Raw genomic sequence first — 14,573 nt, 5'->3', positions numbered from 1 at the left:
TAAATTAATACTCGCTTTTCGATTTAGAAAGATTCCATGATAGAATAGAAGATATAGAACTATGAAAGGAAAGGTATTAGAATTTAAAAGGTTATTTGAATTCTTTAAGTTGTATAGTTTGCAACAATAATATAGGTGTATAAAGTTCTTTTATTAAGTGTATAAAGACTTTTTTCATATTTTTAATGTACAAAATAATCATCAAGATATTTTTAAAAACCTTGTTGAGTGGAAATAACACAAAATCATAATGAAATAATTTGCTAATTATCCATAATTTCTATATGCAATGGCATGCATTCTCTCTTTTAACTATAATGCATATCTCACAAGTATACATAATAAATTGAAGAATAATCTTTTGTTTAGGTACCAAGCATTATTTAAATCCAATATTGGGATTATTATAATTTTGTATGTTCTTTCTTAGTTGAGTAGATTGTTTATTAAACCAATTTAGCATATTATCATAAGAGTTTTATTAGATTTATCCTTAAAGGAAAATATTAAAATTTCTTATGCTCTCCTATATATAAGATATTTTGGATCAATATTTTTCCTAGGATTAACTAGGATGATTCCACTTACTGTTTGTATGCTATTCTCATGCTTATTTATTCCTCTCTTATTCTATTAAATTTTTAGCTTTTTGATTTGGTGTACAGAGAGGAGACTTTGCTCAATGTTATAAAGAGTGTCACACGAAATGGTCGCTCCATTATTCTGACTGCTGTCCTCGCTCTCATCCTCGTCTACTTGTTCTCCATTATTGGATTCCTGTTTTTGAAAGATGACTTTATTATGGAGGTGGATAGGCTGAAAAATAGAACACCTATTACAGGTATTTCTTTTACCACTAAATCACTCTTCTGATGGAAGAATATTACTCTTCTGTAGCTTAACTATATTATAGATAAAAGCTAATGGGTAGAATTTTTGTCTTTTATTTCTTTGGAAACATGGATTTATTCAATGCTAAAAGACTGCTGACAGACTCTGCCTCTCTGTATAAAGATAAGGAGAGAGAGAAGGAAAGCAAGAGAGACACAGAACAGAGAAAGAGAGAAGGTGGAGGAAAGCGAGAGAGACACAGAGAGAAAGACATAGTAACAGGGAAAAAGAGCGAAATGGGGGTGGGGGGAAAGGCAGGCATAGATAGAGGGCACTGGTTTTGGACCCTGAGGCCAGAAGAAGTGAGTCTGCCTCAGTTTCAAGTTGGGATTAAGTGTCATGTACAAGGAACTTTAAGAAGGCCAGTGTCTCTGGATCATGGACTTGATAGAATGGAGTGATATGTAAGAAGATTGTAAAATCAGGAAGGGGCAGAATTGTGAAGGGATTTAAATGTCAAACAAAGCATTTAATATTATTACCTGGAAATAATAGGGAGGCATTGGAGACTTGGTCAGACTTACATATTAGGAAAATTACTTTGGCAACTCAGTAGACAGTGATTTGGGGTGTAGAGAGATATTTCAGATAGGAAAGGTTATTGCTGTAGTCCAGGTGTGAGGTAATGAGAACCTGTGTGAGTGGTAGCAGTGGAGAGAAGGGGACATATATGAGAAATATTGTGAGGGTAGAAACAATGACTTGGCAATAAAATTGAATATATGGAGTTAGTGTGAGAGAGATGTCAAAGACATTGAGTTTGTTAATCTCAGTGATTGGGAAGATGATAGTATCCTCAAGGAAGTGGAGAAGAGAAGAGGGTTTGGTGGATAAGATAATTCTGTTTTGGATAGAGTGAATTTGTCTAGTAAGTGTCTTAAATACTTACTAGCTATGTGACCCTGGGCACGTCATTTAACCTCTTTGTGTCTTGGTTTTATCATCTGCAAAAGGAATATAATATTACCTACCTCATTTTGTCGTTGTGGGGATCAAATAGGTCAATATATTTACAGCACTCTGAAAACCTTAAAACACAGTATGAATGCTAGTTATGCTGTTGATGATAAGGAAGATGATATCTAAAGGCAGTTGGAGATGCTAGATTTGAACTCAGCATAAAGATTAGGGATAGATTTATGTATCTGGGAATAACCTGAATAGAGACAATAAGATTACACATGATAGTTAATTTTACTCATGAGAGATCACCAAGTGAAATAGTAATGAAGAAGATAAGAGGGACCGGAAGAGAGACTTTTGGGACATTTGTGGTTGGTGAGTATAGCCTGGATGAGAATCAGCAAAAGATCCTGAGAAGCAGGAATTAAGTAGATCACAGACTGTTATGATTTTTTTTCTTTGTATCCCTTGTACCTAGCACAGTGGTTAACACATAGTAAATAATAAATATTTATTAAATTAATGACTGACTGAATGTTGCCTTCCTTATCTTCTGTACAAGTTATTCCCCTGATTTATTTGAAGGAAAACAATTGTCCTAAAAGACTTGCATTTCTTATCTAACAATGAATTAGAATTTCCTTAAAGATCTCCAGAATATTGGAAAGTCAAAAAAATTCTTAGATTTGTAGCTTGATCAAGTCAGCATATTCAGTGAAGAAAGTCTGATGAATGAATGAGTTAGTGATAAACCATTTATTAAAGTATTTATGTGCTAAGCACTGGGGATACCAAAAGCAGACATGGAACTCCTTGCTCTCCAGAAATTTACATTCTAATGGAGGAAGACATAACACAAAATAGAGCAGAGATGCGGGGGGTATGAGTATGGCAGCATGGTTTGGAAATGGCCAAGAAGTGATATGGAAGACTGGTTCTAGGCAAGATAAGGTGAAAGCTCACCTATCAGAGCCCAGGGACCCAGGGAGTAGAGTCCAGTTTGTTCAGGTGGGTGGGGGTTGAGAAAGACAGTAGGTGCATTTAAAATGTGTATCATTTCTTTTGTGAATGTGGCTTTATCTTTAAACAAACTACATTATTCTGTTCTAGAAAGGAAATAGCCTTGTTTGATGATCATTATTATCAGGTGAGGTATGAAATGAGACATATACTTGCCAAAAGTATTTACTTGTATTGTGTAGGAGAGCCAGTGTAGAGTTGAAATTGAGGAAGGATTCCTTATAGATGTTGAGGCCATCCTAATATTTTTAGTTTGTGGATGACATGACATCTTGTTGATTATATAAAGACCAGGAGCTTTTCAGAGCTTCCTGGAAAAGATCCAAAACCAATCAAAACTTAACTATATACACAGGAAAACTAAGGGACTGGAGAATGCCCATTATCTAGAATATGACATACAATTAGACCAAGGATTTTAATCATTTTTCTCATAGACCTCTTTGACAGCCTGGTCATATAATGATACATACATATAAAAATACCAAAGGATGTTTTGGACCCTCTTTGAGAATAATGTTTTTGAATAATTGGGAAAAAAAGGAAGGAAGGAAAGAAGAAAGGAAGCAGAGAAGGAGGGAGGTAAAGAGGAAGAAAGGGAAAAAGAGAAAGTAGGGACAGAAGGAAGAAAGGAAGGAGAGAGAGAAAGGGAGAGAAACAAGGAAGGAGGGAAAAAAGGAGAGAAGGAAGGAAGAAAAAAGAAAGTGTGATACTAGGTACCCTCATGATATCAATAGAAAATGAGGAAGCCCCTTAGTATGTTGGATGGAACCTCTCCCCACATTGTGAACTTATGGAAGTATGAGAGTCACATAGGAGCAGAAATAGATGATGGATGTGCACCTTTGGGGAGTATTCACATCAATGACATCCCAGATTCACTTGAGTATTTGCATGTAATATGAATATGAACCATATTCTAAAGGAACAAAAATATCTTCTAGTTATTATATGATATGAAATGATAGGAAGAAAAAATCAAGTTCTTTAACAAAGTAATTTATGAATTTTTGTTGAGAGCTGGTGAGAAATTAAAAACATATGAATAGCTAAATTAATATTACTAAATGGGATGAGAAATTTTGTATGATAGCATATGTGAGACCAAGACATAGCATATATTGCTTGAGTTTCTAAAACAGTAGTTTTACTTAGACATATTAAAAATGTTAGCTTTGACAGTATGTACAATGTGTCAGGTTTTAATTAGTCATTCAATAAACAAAGCACTTACTTATATGTCAGGCACTGTGCTAATCTACAAAAATAATAAATTCTATGTGCAAGGAGATTATATTAAAATTTGGTGACAAGGGTATGTGTGTAGGGGTTGGGGGTTGGAGGCATGATGTCAGATGAGTCTAGAAAGATAGGCTGAACAAACTTTTGATGAGTTTTAAAAGATAAACAGAGGAGTGTGTTTTATCCTACAGGCAATAGGATGCTAGTGGACTTGATTGAATAGAGGAATGACGTGATTAGAACTATGCTTAAGGAAAAGCAAAATGTGAAACAGTGTTTAGGAAGGATGAGAGTGGAGAGCGACACCAAGACCCAGTTAGGGGACTATTACAATAATAGAATAAATAAGTAGTAAAAACCAGAAATAATGTGATAACGGTGTGTTGTGTGAATGTACAGAAGGAACCAGATTCAAGAGAAGCCGTGGAGGTAGAAATGGCAAGGTTTGGCAACTAGTTGTATATGTGAGGTGGAAGAGAGTGAAAAGCCAATGGTAATGCCATGGTTATGAGTCTGGGAGATTGGAAGGATGATGGTTCCTTCCAAAGAAATAGGGATGTTTGGAAGTAAGACTTTTAAGAAAAGATAATTAAGTTTTGGATGTGAGGTTGAGGTATTTCTGGGCCATCAAGTCTGAAGATGTCTAAAAGGCAATTGGTAATGTGGAACTGAAGCTCTGGTCTAAGACCGAGGATGAAATATATAAATTTGTGAATCATATGCATAGAAATAATTGTTGTTAAGGAACAGTTGGGATTACCAAGAGACAGTGTAGAAAAAGAAGACAGGAGGGTCTAAGGATAGAACCTTGAAAAATGTCTATATTTCATTATCCATATGACATTGGTAATGAACCAGCAAAGGAGATTGAGAAGGAGCAGTAAAAGAGAAAGAGAACCAGAAGAGAGTAATATCATGAAAAACCAGAAAGGAAAGAGTATCCAGGAGAAGAGGGTAGTCAATAGTGTCTAATGAAGCAGATAGGTAGAGAAGGATGACACTTGAGGGAACAAAACAAAAGAAAACAAAAACTATTGGCAATTCAGGAATCATTATTAACTTTACAGAGAATAATTTCAGTTGAGTGATTAATCCAGAAACCAGATTGTAAAGGGTTGAGGAGTGAGGAAGAGGAGAAGCAGTGAAGGCTGTGTGTGTAGATAGTTTTTTTCAAGGAGTTTGAGAAAGACAGGAGAGATAGAAGATGATAACTTGAAGGTATGGTAGGATCTAGTGAAGGTAGTTTTTTTAAGGACAAAGTAGACTTGGTATATTTAAAATAGATAGGAAAAGGTTGAGGATTTAAGAGAGTAGAAGATTGAGGGTGAAATTTGTTGGAGAAGACAGGAAGGGGTAGGATCAAGTAGACATATAGAAGGGCTGGACTTGATAAGGGGGAGTGAGTGTAGATGATTTCAAGAGGTTTTGAGATGAAAAGTATGAGAAAAGGGATCTCATGATGAATTACCTCAATTTTCTCAGTAAAATAAGAATCAGGGTCCCTAACTTGGAAGGGAGGTGATGGTTAAAAGGAAATGGGAATGTGAAGGACCTGAGGAAGGAAGAGAGAAGGTTTGGAGTAGCTTCTGTGAGGAATGAAATAGAGAATCAGTTAGAGGATAATAAACTGATTTGCAACAATAAAGGCATAGTTGAGGTCAGATGATATTGATTTGTAATGTTACCACTCAACACAGTTGTGAGATCCCTGCAGCTCCATTCTGCATCTTGTGAATAGGAACAGAGAAGGCAGATGATAGGAATAATCCAGGGCTATGGTTTGGAAAGAGATGGACAGCAATAGAACAAAGAGGCACGGATATTTTACTTAAAATATTGAACACTATCATACATAATTTAGTTTGTTTCAAATAACTGGGCAGAATATGAAGGATAAAGATCTGATTAGAAAGGAAGGAAAATACTTTTGCGTCATGTGAGCAAAAAGATGGAAGGCTAGACATTTTCACTGATTTCAAACCTCTCCAAAACATAAATTATGCACTAAATATAAAGCAACTGCAGCTATCTCCAAATATATAAAAGAAGGTAAAAAATAACACAAAAAACATAAACTGAAACTCACTGATCCTAAGCTCTCTCGGCTCCTCTTCTCTACCTCCCATGGTACTGTTACCTGCACTGAGCTTGCATCAGTAGACTCAAGGACCTTAGGACTTGCAACGAAATTCTCCCCCCCCCCCACTCTTCTCAATTCCAGTGACCTAGCTAAAGGCTGCTAAAGTTTACTCTGAAACAACCAGTTCCCCTGCAACCCTTTAACAGCAAAAGCATGCTGGGAGCTACTGCTATACTGGCAGCAGACAATCCTACAGCACTAGTGTTGCAAAGTACTGACTTACTTGGGCCAGGGCAGACAACCCCATAAGCACCAGTGTGACAGTTCTCTGAACTGCCATTGCCAGACCAGAGAACGGAAGAACAGAAGGAGTGGGGCAGAACACCAGGTCAGGGTACCATGTGTATAGGGAGCCATGCAACATTCCACTAAGACTGAAAGAGCCCCTCATCCATCTGGGGTCAGTTCTGTCCAACTAAAAGTAACTTGGGATAGACACCTTGGCTGGTGAAACCTGAATTGCCCAGCATGGGAGGAAGATGAGATTCTTTGAGACCCAACCCCCAAGGAAACCACAATCAGAGGGGACAGAATCATAAAGTATGCAACAGGAGAAAATCCAGTAGGCTACTGATGGATTATCACCTGGAAAGCTCTTCAGGTTCAGAAAAAATTGTGGTATTCCCCTTGGTCTGGAATTCCTGACCTGGTTATTTCACTTCAGGCTTGAGACTGGGCTGGGAGTTAAAATTGAGAGACCCAACACCTTCTCCCTCCTCCGCCCCCAACACACACACACACACACACACACACACACACACACACACACTCTACTCCACTTACACGGCAGGTCAAATAACTGTTGTGTACTTCTGTACTTCCTTGCTCAGTGTATATCCTAGGACTTCCAATGGATGCTTACTTTGGAAAGCTGCCCTTAAGTGTAAGTCCCCTCCTCCGTCCACTTAGGATTTGTGATCCAGCACTAGGTGGTGAGCCACAGCTTCCAGGAGGCACAAGATCAGGTCCCTCTGATGCTCACTCTTAGCTGACTACATGGGAAACATGGAAAGTTGGATAGGAAGAGGGGTTTCTCACAAGTACTTGTGCTTCAGGTCATCTTCTGCTTTGATCCTATAATTGATGCTATATTTCACAAGGCAACTAGGTGGCTCAGTGGATAGAGTTCCAAGTCCGAAGCCAGGAAGATTCCTCTTCCTGAGTTCACATGTGGCCCCTGATGCTTACTAGCTGTGTAGCTCTGGGAAAGTCACTTAACTCTGTATACTTCAGTCTCCTAATTTATGAAATGAGCTGGAGAAAGAAATGGCAAACCATTCTAGGATCTTTGCCAAGAAAACCCCAAATGGAGTCACAAAGAGTTGGACATGACAGAAAAAACTCAATGACAACAATTCTAAGATACTCTAAAGAAATAAAGATTAACTTAAATAATTGGTTGGATATTTATTACTCATGGATGGGCCATGCTATTATAATAAAAATTATTATATTATTCACATTAATTTACAGATTTCATATTATTCTAACCAGACAATCATGAACATGTTTTATAGAATTAGATAAAATAACAAAATTCATTTAGAGGGACAAAAAGTCTAGAATGTCAAGGGAAATAAGGGACAAAATGGGAGAATAAAGGGAGAATAGTACTTCAAAAACTAAAATTATGCTGCATAACAGTAATCCTCAATGTAAGGGAGAACATTATAAAAGCTACTGCCTTAAAATGGATTTAGTTACTTTATGAGTTTTTTTTATTCCCTCTCATTGGAAGCATTCAAAGTAAATACAGTTATAAATTAAGACCTCTTCTGCCTCTAAGATTATATATGAAATGATTTCCTTTTTTATTAGATTTGTTCATTCATTTAGTTGGTCAGTTGTATTTGTCTTTCATTTTAAATTAAGTTTTAAGAAATAGACAACCTAGACGAATGTTTTGTGCTCTTAAGCTATATCAATCAGCCAACCAATTAATTAATAAGCATTTATTAATATCAAGTATTTATACTGTGCCAGACATAATGCTAAGCACTGAGGATACAGCAAAAGATAAAAAATAGTGCCTATCCTTAAGGATCATACATTCTAATGGGAGGAGACAGCATATAAATAAACAGATGTGTGAATATATCTATAGAGATCTATATAGAGAGACCATATGTCAATGTATAGATGTATGTGCACATATATATATATATATATGTGTTTGTATGTAATACCCAAAGCTAGTATCATATACAATGATAAAAATACCAAAAACTTTTCCAATAAATACAGAGGTAAAGTAAGGATCTCCCCTTCCACTTTCCCACTATTATTTGATATAATTTTCAAAAAGAAAATGATAAAATGAGATGAGTGAAATAAATTATAAGCATGAACATAAATGAAGATATAAAATCATCCCTATTTACTGACTTAGCAATTTCTTATGTATAGCTCCTACATATAAAATCATACACAAACATACACACATATATTTGTGTGTATACACACACACACATATATATATATATATATTTATACATATACATATGCACATTCCAAGTAAATGGATGGCAAACTTAGAGTAGATGGCTCTAGCAGCTGGGAGAACTCAGCAAGGCCTCCTGCAGAAGGTGGTATTGGCTGAGTTTTGAAGGAAGACAGGGATTCTGAGAGGCAGAGGTGAGGAAAGAGAACATTCCAGGTATGGTAGACAGCAAAGAAGCAAAGGCAGGAATAGAGACGATCTAGCCTCATGTGAGAGGAACAATAAGTAAGTCAGTTTAGTTTGATGGTAGAGTATATGAAAAAGAGTAAAGCACAAGAAAATTTGAAAATAGGAAGGGGCCATGGTATGAAGAACTTAAATGCTAAAGAAAACAATTTATGTCTGATCATGGAGGTAATAGGGAGCCACCAGAATTTAATGTGCTTAGCATAGTACTTGGCTCATAGTAGGTGCTTATTAAATGCTTTTTGACTAATTGAGTTATTCTTTAGGAAAATTACTTCAACAACTATGTTGGAAAATGGATTGGAATGGGGAGAGACTTGAAGCAATGAGAATAATTATAAAGCTTTTACAGTATAGTCCAAATGAGAGGTGATGAATGCCTGAACTGGGGTGGGGGATGGAGGTGGGGGAACTGTGTGAGCAGAGAAAAGAGGACTAAAGGAAATATGTTTGAAGATGGAAATGACAAAACTTGTCAACTGATTGGATATATGAGAAGTCAGTGAGAGGAGTTGAGAATGACTCTGAGAATGATCTAGATAACCAGAAGAACAGTGAGGTTCAGAAGAGTGATGGGTTTTGGGGGAAAGATGAGGAGATCTGTTCTAGATATACACTAATATGATACATATGTGAGCTAGATATCATCTGTCACTTTTGTCTCTATACCATTTTGTTTTCTATTATGACAGGTAGTACTGAAGTTCCTACAATGACTCTAACTTCAATCATGGGATCATGTACTAAGGAGAATTGCTCACCTACAATACCATTTTCAAATACAGGTTAGTAGAAGGGAGGACTGGTATAACAAAAGAACTTAATATCTCTGAATTTGTATTTATATGATGAATATTATTAACTTATAGAGTGATAGTACAGTCATTCTATGATGTGTTAAAATGGAGGAAGTGGGGAGAAGAGACATGAAAGAGGCAGAAGTCAGAAGATTTTAAACCTTCCTCCAGCAAATGGAGGACTATCAGAAAGGAGAAAGGTTGGGGCGGATAGGTGGCACAACGAACAGAGCAAGACACCTTTCCAAAGTAGATGCCAGTAGATGTTTAGGTATACAAAAGGTACTTCTACAGCTAAGAAAACAAAAAGATGGGTGACTTTGGACATTTCATAACAAGATTTAAGACTGAGGGCTCAGGAATTTAGCCAACTCTCTTTTCCATTCAGGGCTGGGGAACATGCAGCGTTGACACCACATGTGTCCCTCTCGGTCCTCAAGTGTGGCCCTTTGACTGAATTCAAACTTCACAGACCAAATCCTCTTAATAAAGGAATTTGTTCTGTAAAACTTGGACTCAGCCAAAGTCCACATGTGAGGACCTAGAAGGCCACATGTGGCCTTGAGGCCCCAGGTTAAGATCCAGCCCACTTAAACACTTACTGACCATACAACCATCAAGATTATCCCTAAGGCTCAATGGACTAATTTGTAAGATGCACATAATACCTACTCTTCTCAAGTATATTGATAATCAAATTAGATGATTTATCTGAGAACGTAAACTATAAGGTGCTAGACAAATGTAATATGTTATTATGATTATTTATTTAACAGGATTTGAAATACCTTCTTGCTCTAATAATTAGAAATGTGTAGAGACCAGGGCTATAGGTATCAGAAACAAGCAATGGGATCTTACACAGCAATAGCATTGTAAACCACAGCTTTACTAACAGCTATATGTACACCTGTCTGGTGGAGCAGAGCAATTCAACTGATTCCCAATGCTCCTTCACTGAAAGTAGAATGCATTCCTGTGCATATTTACATAGTCTCATAGTTTCAGCTGGTGCAGAATAGATTGAAATGCATAGTTTTATTGCTAATATGGATCAACAGCAGCAGCAACAACCATTGTAGCTTGCCATTCTGTTGTGTCTCACTTGTATCATAATCATAAGCCATTCCTCTATTGGAAAATGGATGTGTGATTTTGGACACATCAGTTAATGCTTCTAAGTCTCAGTTTTCTAATCTCTGGGTTAAATTACATGATGTCTATCATACTGTTAAGATGGATATTGTGCTCTCAGGTCAGCCCAGAAAAGCCTATTTAACCCATAATAACCATAAAGTACAGTACTCAGAGCCTTATAGAACTTAATTGCTCATTTTTCACTGGGAAAAAAAGTAACAAAATACAAGTAAATAACAAAATACAAGTAACAAATAGGAATAGCAGGAACAGATCCCTTCCCCTGCTCTGGGTCACTTCATGTCCTAATGATGAAAGCACACACATCTTACTTCCCCAATGAAGAGGGCTTCCAAGGTAAGTAATCCAGTGTCTTAAGATGCCCTGGCAAGAGAAACAAAATGAGGACATTGACTTTCCTGAGTAGCTATTACATTTCAAACAACTGGAGTAGGGACTGAAGAGTTTGAAATGGTAACTGGTGGTTTAGGGGATCCTTTTACTCTTGTGTTCATTTTGATGTTTAATATAATGTCAAAAAAAATTCACTTTTAATGGAAATTCATAAATAGATGGACCTAATTTGTTAGTTTTTGTAATCTATAGCATCTGTCATTGGTTTAAAAGCTCAGTGAAAGGGGCAGCCAGGTAGCACAGCGAGTAAGAGCACCGGCTCCAGTGTTGGGATGACCTGGAGATCTAATCCTGGGCTCAGACATTTATCACCCACCCAGAAACACCTGGCCGTGTAACCTTGAGCAAGTTACTTAACCCCAATTACTTAGGGGCAGCCAGGTGGCTCAATGAGTAAGAGTACCGGCTCCAGAGTCCAGATGACCTGGGATTGAATCCGGGCTTTGATGCTTAGCATCACACCCAGAAATAACTGGCCGTGTAACCTTGAGCAAGTTACTTAACCCCAATTGCTTAAAAAAGAAAAAGAAAAACAAACAAAAAAAGCTCAACGAAAGCCAAAGTCTTTTGTAAAACATCTCACTCTGTCTCAGAAATGTCTTCATATAAGATCAGTATAAATTTAATTTACAAACCCTAGTGAGCACCTGTAAAGGCCCTAGTTTGCTATTTTGTAAACATAAGAGACATATCACAAAATCACCAGAGAGAGAGAGGGTCATAAATAATCAGGCTCTCTGAAAAAAGGTCCAAACTTGCACTGATATGGAGACTGAGCCATCAGCTCCTAAGGATGATTTCTGCGGTTTAAAGTTAAGCTCACGGTCAGAAAATTTGCACTGTAATCAACAATTCTCTGTGAAGTAAAACTTGAGTTTGATGTCTTGGCTATTCATTCTTTTTTCTTAGCTGCAAAAGAAAAATGAAGTTTTTTTCTGGAAAAAAGAACAAAGTCTACTTCTGAGGAAGTTTTCAAAGTGTAGAAGAATTGGTCATCATTAAGATAATTTTCAGCTAGAAAACAAATTGGGTATAAGGGAAAAGGAAACACAAAAATGCATTAATGTTTTAGTGTTTTTCTTTGATAGAAAAGATTGAAAAAATACCAAAAAATCTAAGATTAACACCATTATTCATTTTGATTTCCTACCAGGTGTCCAGTGATTTTCTTTTCTTGTGGTTATAAATGATTTGAATCAATTCTATAATGAATTGCTTCTAACAAAAGTTTTAGTCTACCAAAGAAGGAATTTACAATTCCATTCATGCTGTTATAGTATGTTAATAACAATTGTTGTTTTCTGAGCTTCTCTAAAATCTGACTATGTTAGCTAATCACGTACTCATGGAATTGGTCTTTATTAAATGCCATGATTTTTGGTGGTCAATGTTTAAGTTTCCTAAAAGTTCTAGATTAGGCGGCCAGGTGGCTCAGTGAGTAAGAGCACCGGCTCCAGTGTCGGGATGACCTGGAGATCGAATCCCGGGCTCAGACACTCAGCATCACACCCAGAAATAACTGGCCGTGTAACCTTGAGCAAGTTACTTAACCCTGATTGCTTTAAAAAAAAAATTAAAAGTTCTAGATTGGGGGAAAAATCTAGGATCTCCTCAAAAGGGAATGGAATGTGAAATGGAAATGTGTAAGCCAGGTATAGGACATCTATTTATTTCTTTGATACCAAAGAAATATTTAACACAAGAGACTCACAAACTCACATTTAACAAAGAGTCAAAGAAACAGGAATATAACTTATTATTACTGTTATGCTTTCCCTGCATCTTAATATTTTACACCTCAAATGTGAAGTAGTTTTGCAGGCTGAAGAAGCTTTTCATTTTCACCTTGGCTCTGCACTATTCAGATTCATCCCTCCATGTACTCTGGTAGACCAATCCAGCAGTTGGGCTTCTGCCAGTGATCATCTCCAAGTACTGGAGTAGTTGTTAGGGGCTTCTTCCAAAGCACAAATGGCACCAGATCGCTTCGCAAACTGGAAATATCAATCTCAGGATGGCCTCATCTGCTTAAACAAACATCAATTTTACTAGTTGAATGAAGAATACACAAATAGAAATTAATATTTCACCAGTCTAGCAGTTGTGAGAAAATCCACAACCAAAATCACAACAAACAATTGGCTACAGTGGTAGACTCCTCTAAAATTTGATAATTCAGTTTGATAATTCAGCTCTTTCAGGGTAACAATTTAAAGTGTCAAGAATTCTCATGATGACTGCTTCACAGACATCAGCAAATTGTCACTTGTTAAGGTTCTGTTCTTTTTTAAAGATGTATTAACAGTAACTGAGGAGGTGGAGGTTGTAGCACCTGCAGCAGTATTTTCCCAGTGTTCTGATCTCCACTGCTTTCTTTCTTCTGCCTAAAAACTTGTTCATGTTTCCTCAGTCCTAACAAAGCAAACAAAAAGAAAACCAAAAGCATGTCCACTGTTTTCCTTTATATCTTTTCTCTCTTTCAATTTTTAACTTTAATTAGTGTTAATGATGATGATAGTAGCTAGCATTAATATAGTACTTTAAGGTTTGTAAAGTACTTTAAAATATCTCATTTTATCCTCACAAATACCATGGGAGGTAGGGCCACTTAATTGTCCCTATTATACTCTGTTTCAGATTTGAACTTAAAAAAAATTAGTTGTTGCCTCCTATTTTTCACCATTCCCTCACTCCTTAGTCTCTCCTTATAATATCTTTTCCATTCTCATATCATGGAAATTGTTTTTTCAAAGATCATAAGTGACTTTTTAATCAGTAAATACAGGAGTGTTTTCTCAGTTCTTATCTTCTTTAACATTCTGTGCATTTAATAGTTTTGACCAACCCCTTCTTACTGTTTCCTTGCCCTTACCTTCCAGGGAAAGGCAAAGGAAGAGGGAAAGAGAGAAGGAAAGGGAGAGGGAGAGGGAGAGAGAAAACAAGAGAGGGAAGTTTTCTTTAACATCTTAAAATTTTCTCACTGTATGGTTGCTTAATTCTATGACTGGTATGTAGCAAACTGAGCTTTCTTTCTTTCTTTTTTGTTAAAGCAATTGGGGTTAAGTAACTTGCCCAAGGTTACATGGCCAGTTTTTTTTGTATGGGTGTTAAGTATCTGGGGGACAGAACCGATCCCGGGTCATCCTGACTCCAGGGCCAGTGCTCTTATTCACTGCACCACCTAGCAGCCCCCAAACTGAGCTTTCTTTATAATGGCTCTTAGCTCCTACTGAAATGTTAGATCTCTTTCTTTTTCAGTACCTTTTACATTATCAAATCATATACATTCACATAGATAGATAGATAGATAGATAGATAGATAGATAGATAGATAGATAGATAG

General features: G+C 36.7%; 1 protein-coding gene across 4 annotated transcripts in view; it reads left to right on the top strand.

The window, feature by feature from the left end:
• Positions 1–14,573, top strand: part of LOC138176119 (inositol 1,4,5-trisphosphate-gated calcium channel ITPR2) — a 529,530-nt gene that overhangs the window by 437,154 nt on the left and 77,803 nt on the right. For all 4 annotated transcript variants that reach the window (XM_069106877.1, XM_069106875.1, XM_069106876.1 and 1 more), the window contains 2 exons: positions 646–841; positions 9,575–9,667. In XM_069106877.1, the coding sequence (XP_068962978.1) occupies positions 646–841; positions 9,575–9,667 (289 nt within the window). The remainder of the gene's footprint in view (positions 1–645; positions 842–9,574; positions 9,668–14,573) is intronic.

This window comes from Petaurus breviceps, unplaced genomic scaffold (genome assembly GCF_028583685.1).
Source record: "Petaurus breviceps papuanus isolate PSGF00001 unplaced genomic scaffold, PetGlider_PUasm1.0 81, whole genome shotgun sequence".
In the NCBI taxonomy this organism is placed as follows: Eukaryota; Metazoa; Chordata; class Mammalia; order Diprotodontia; family Petauridae; genus Petaurus; species Petaurus breviceps.
This window is presented reverse-complemented; position numbering and strand designations above follow the sequence as displayed.